The sequence below is a fragment of the Salvelinus namaycush genome, chromosome 7 (genome assembly GCF_016432855.1).
Source record: "Salvelinus namaycush isolate Seneca chromosome 7, SaNama_1.0, whole genome shotgun sequence".
In the NCBI taxonomy this organism is placed as follows: Eukaryota; Metazoa; Chordata; class Actinopteri; order Salmoniformes; family Salmonidae; genus Salvelinus; species Salvelinus namaycush.
The window spans coordinates 3,661,817-3,664,316 of record NC_052313.1 but is presented as its reverse complement, the minus strand read 5'-3'; the positions used below and the strand labels follow the sequence as shown (position 1 = coordinate 3,664,316).

At 56.2% G+C, this 2,500-nt stretch overlaps 2 protein-coding genes across 2 annotated transcripts in view; both read right to left on the bottom strand.

Annotated features, from left to right (window-relative positions):
* Positions 1 to 433: 433 nt before the first annotated feature.
* Positions 434 to 1,421, bottom strand: LOC120050298 (extensin-like). The gene is made up of 2 exons (XM_038996875.1): positions 1,392 to 1,421; positions 434 to 1,291 (listed from the first exon to the last, which is right to left on the bottom strand). The coding sequence occupies exons 1-2, from the start codon at positions 1,419 to 1,421 to the stop codon at positions 434 to 436; spliced, it is 888 nt and encodes a 295-aa protein (XP_038852803.1).
* Positions 1,422 to 1,506: 85 nt separating this feature from the next.
* Positions 1,507 to 2,500, bottom strand: part of eya1 (EYA transcriptional coactivator and phosphatase 1) — an 82,238-nt gene continuing 81,244 nt past the window's right edge. The window contains 1 exon segment of the mRNA XM_038996874.1: positions 1,507 to 1,693. Coding sequence (XP_038852802.1) covers positions 1,613 to 1,693 — 81 coding nt within the window. The 3' untranslated portion in view covers positions 1,507 to 1,612.

The window sequence follows — 2,500 nt, the reverse complement described above, 5'->3', positions numbered from 1 at the left end:
ATGTAACCCCTACTCGGGTAGTTTGGGGCGGTGGGCCTTCAGAACGAACAGATAATGAAGACAGGCACAGGGTTCAGATGAATTGTGGCCATATGTCAACATGGTGTCGACCGTTTCATTGTTCAGTTTCTCTTTTTTTAAATGTCTCCTTCTGTTCTTTTTTCTCTCTAGTTGAAGGCAGGGAGGAAGGAGGGAGGGGAGGGAGGAAGGAGGGAGGAAGGAGAGAGGGGAGGGTGGGTGCGCGAGAGTGCAGGCAGGTAGGGAGAGCAAGAGGGCAGCCAGGTAAAGAAGGGGGAGGGCAGGCGAGACAAAGGGCCTCAGAGAGTCTGTTCTGGGTGGGAGGACCTGAGTGGCTGTGGTGAAAGTTGAAAGGTTGCAAGGCAAGGTGGAGCAGTAAGTAGGGTCTGGTAGAGTAGTTGTGGTATGTGGAGCGCTAGGGGCCAGTAGGGGCCAGTAGGGGCCAGTAGGGGTCCTTGGGTAGGTGCAGGGGGCCGGTAGCGTGTAGGGGCCTTTGGGTAGGTGCAGGGGGCCGGTAGGGGCCTTTGGGTAGGTGCAGGGGGCCGGTAGGGGCCTTTGGGTAGGTGCAGGGGGCCGGTAGCGTGTAGGGGCCTTTGGGTAGGTGCAGGGGGCCGGTAGGGGCCTTTGGGTAGGTGCAGGGGGCCGGTAGCGTGTAGGGGCCTTTGGGTAGGTGCAGGGGGCCGGTAGCGTGTAGGGGCCTTTGGGTAGGTGCAGGGGGCCGGTAGCGTGTAGGGGCCTTTGGGTAGGTGCAGGGGGCCGGTAGCGTGTAGGGGCCTTTGGGTAGGTGCAGGGGGCTGGTAGTAGAGTGTAGGGGCCTTTGGGTAGGTGCAGGGGGCCGGTAGCGTGTAGGGGCCTTTGGGTAGGTGCAGGGGGCTGGTAGGGGCCTTTGGGTAGGTGCAGGGGGCCGGTAGGGGCCTTTGGGTAGGTGCAGGGGTCCGGTAGCGTGTAGGGGCCTTTGGGTAGGTGCAGGGGGCTGGTAGTAGAGTGTAGGGGCCTTTGGGTTGGTGCAGGGGGCCGGTAGCGTGTAGGGGCCTTTGGGTAGGTGCAGGGGGCTGGTAGGGGCCTTTGGGTAGGTGCAGGGGGCCGGTAGGGGCCTTTGGGTAGGTGCAGGGGGCCGGTAGGGGCCTTTGGGTAGGTGCAGGGGGCCGGTAGGGCCCTTTGGGTAGGTGCAGGGGGCCGGTAGCGTGTAGGGGCCTTTGGGTAGGTGCAGGGGGCTGGTAGTAGAGTGTAGGGGCCTTTGGGTAGGTGCAGGGGGCCGGTAGCGTGTAGGGGCCTTTGGGTAGGTGCAGGGGGCTGGTAGGGGCCTTTGGGTAGGTGCAGGGGGCCGGTAGCGTCTAGGGGCCTCTGGGTAGGTGCAGGGGGCCGGTAGGGGCCTTTGGGTAGGTGCAGGGGGCCGGTAGCATGTAGGGGCCTTTGGGTAGGTGCAGGGGGCTGGTAGAGTGTAGGGGCCTTTGGGTAGGTGCAGGGGGCCGGTAGCACGTAGGGGCCTTTGGGTAGGTGCAGGGGGCCGGTAGCACGTAGGGGCCTTTGGGTAGGTGCAGGGGGCCGGCAGGCCGAGCTGTAGGTGTACGGTCTGAGCAGTAGGATGCGGTAGCTACAAGTACTCGAGGTCCAGAGCATGGTGGAGGGCCATGAGGTCAGAGTGGCTGGATATCCTCCAGAAGGGCATGTTGTGCTGCGGAGAGGGAGAGGGACAGGAGCATCAGAATAGGTACACACCTTCTTTTTTATTTATCTCTATTTAGTGCCAAATGAAGAACCTCCTTTTCTAAGTACGTAGAACCAGTGGTGATTTTAACAAGCATTTTGGTGGGGTTAACTCCTTATAAAAAAAGCATAGACATTTCTTGAAGATTGTCGATGCATACTTCAAAATCAAATCTAATTTTATGAGTCACATGTGCCGAATACAACAGGTGTAGTAGACCTTACAGTGAAATGCTTTACAGTGAAATGCTTACTTACGAGCCCCTAACCAACAATGACGTTTTAAAAAATACAGATAAGAATAAGAGATAAAAGTAACAAGTAATTAAAGAGCAGCAGTGAAATAACAATATATACAGGGGGGTGCCGGTACAGGGTCAATGTGCGGGGGCATCGGTTAGTGGAGGTAGTATGTACATGTAGGTAGAGTTATTAAAGTGACTGTGCATAGATGACAACAGAGAGTGGTGGTGTGGAGAGGGGGGGTGGGGGGGAGGGCAATGCGAATAGTCTGGGTAGCAGTTTGACTAGATGTTCAGGAGTCTTATGTCTCCTGGGTAGAAGCTGTTTAGAAGCCTCTTGGACGTAGACTTGGCGCTCCGGTACCGCCGGTTTAACCGTTTCACGCATTTAGAAAACACTAATAAAAAAAAATAATAAAAGTGTTTCTCAGCTTTTTGTTCGACAGGCAATAAGCAGAAACAAAGTAAGTAAAGTAAGTAAGTGAGTCAGATGGAAGGACCAAGCGATTCCTCCTCTCACCTGGAAAAACCAT

Excerpts from the sequence above, each read along its gene's own strand:
- LOC120050298 (XM_038996875.1), bottom strand. The coding sequence starts at position 1,421 with ATGCTACCGGCCCCCTGCACCTACCCAAAG. Across the intron at positions 1,292-1,391 it reads CCCCCTGCACCTACCCAAAG|GCCCCTACACGCTACCGGCC; the intron begins GCCCCTACCGGC and ends ACCTACCCAAAG.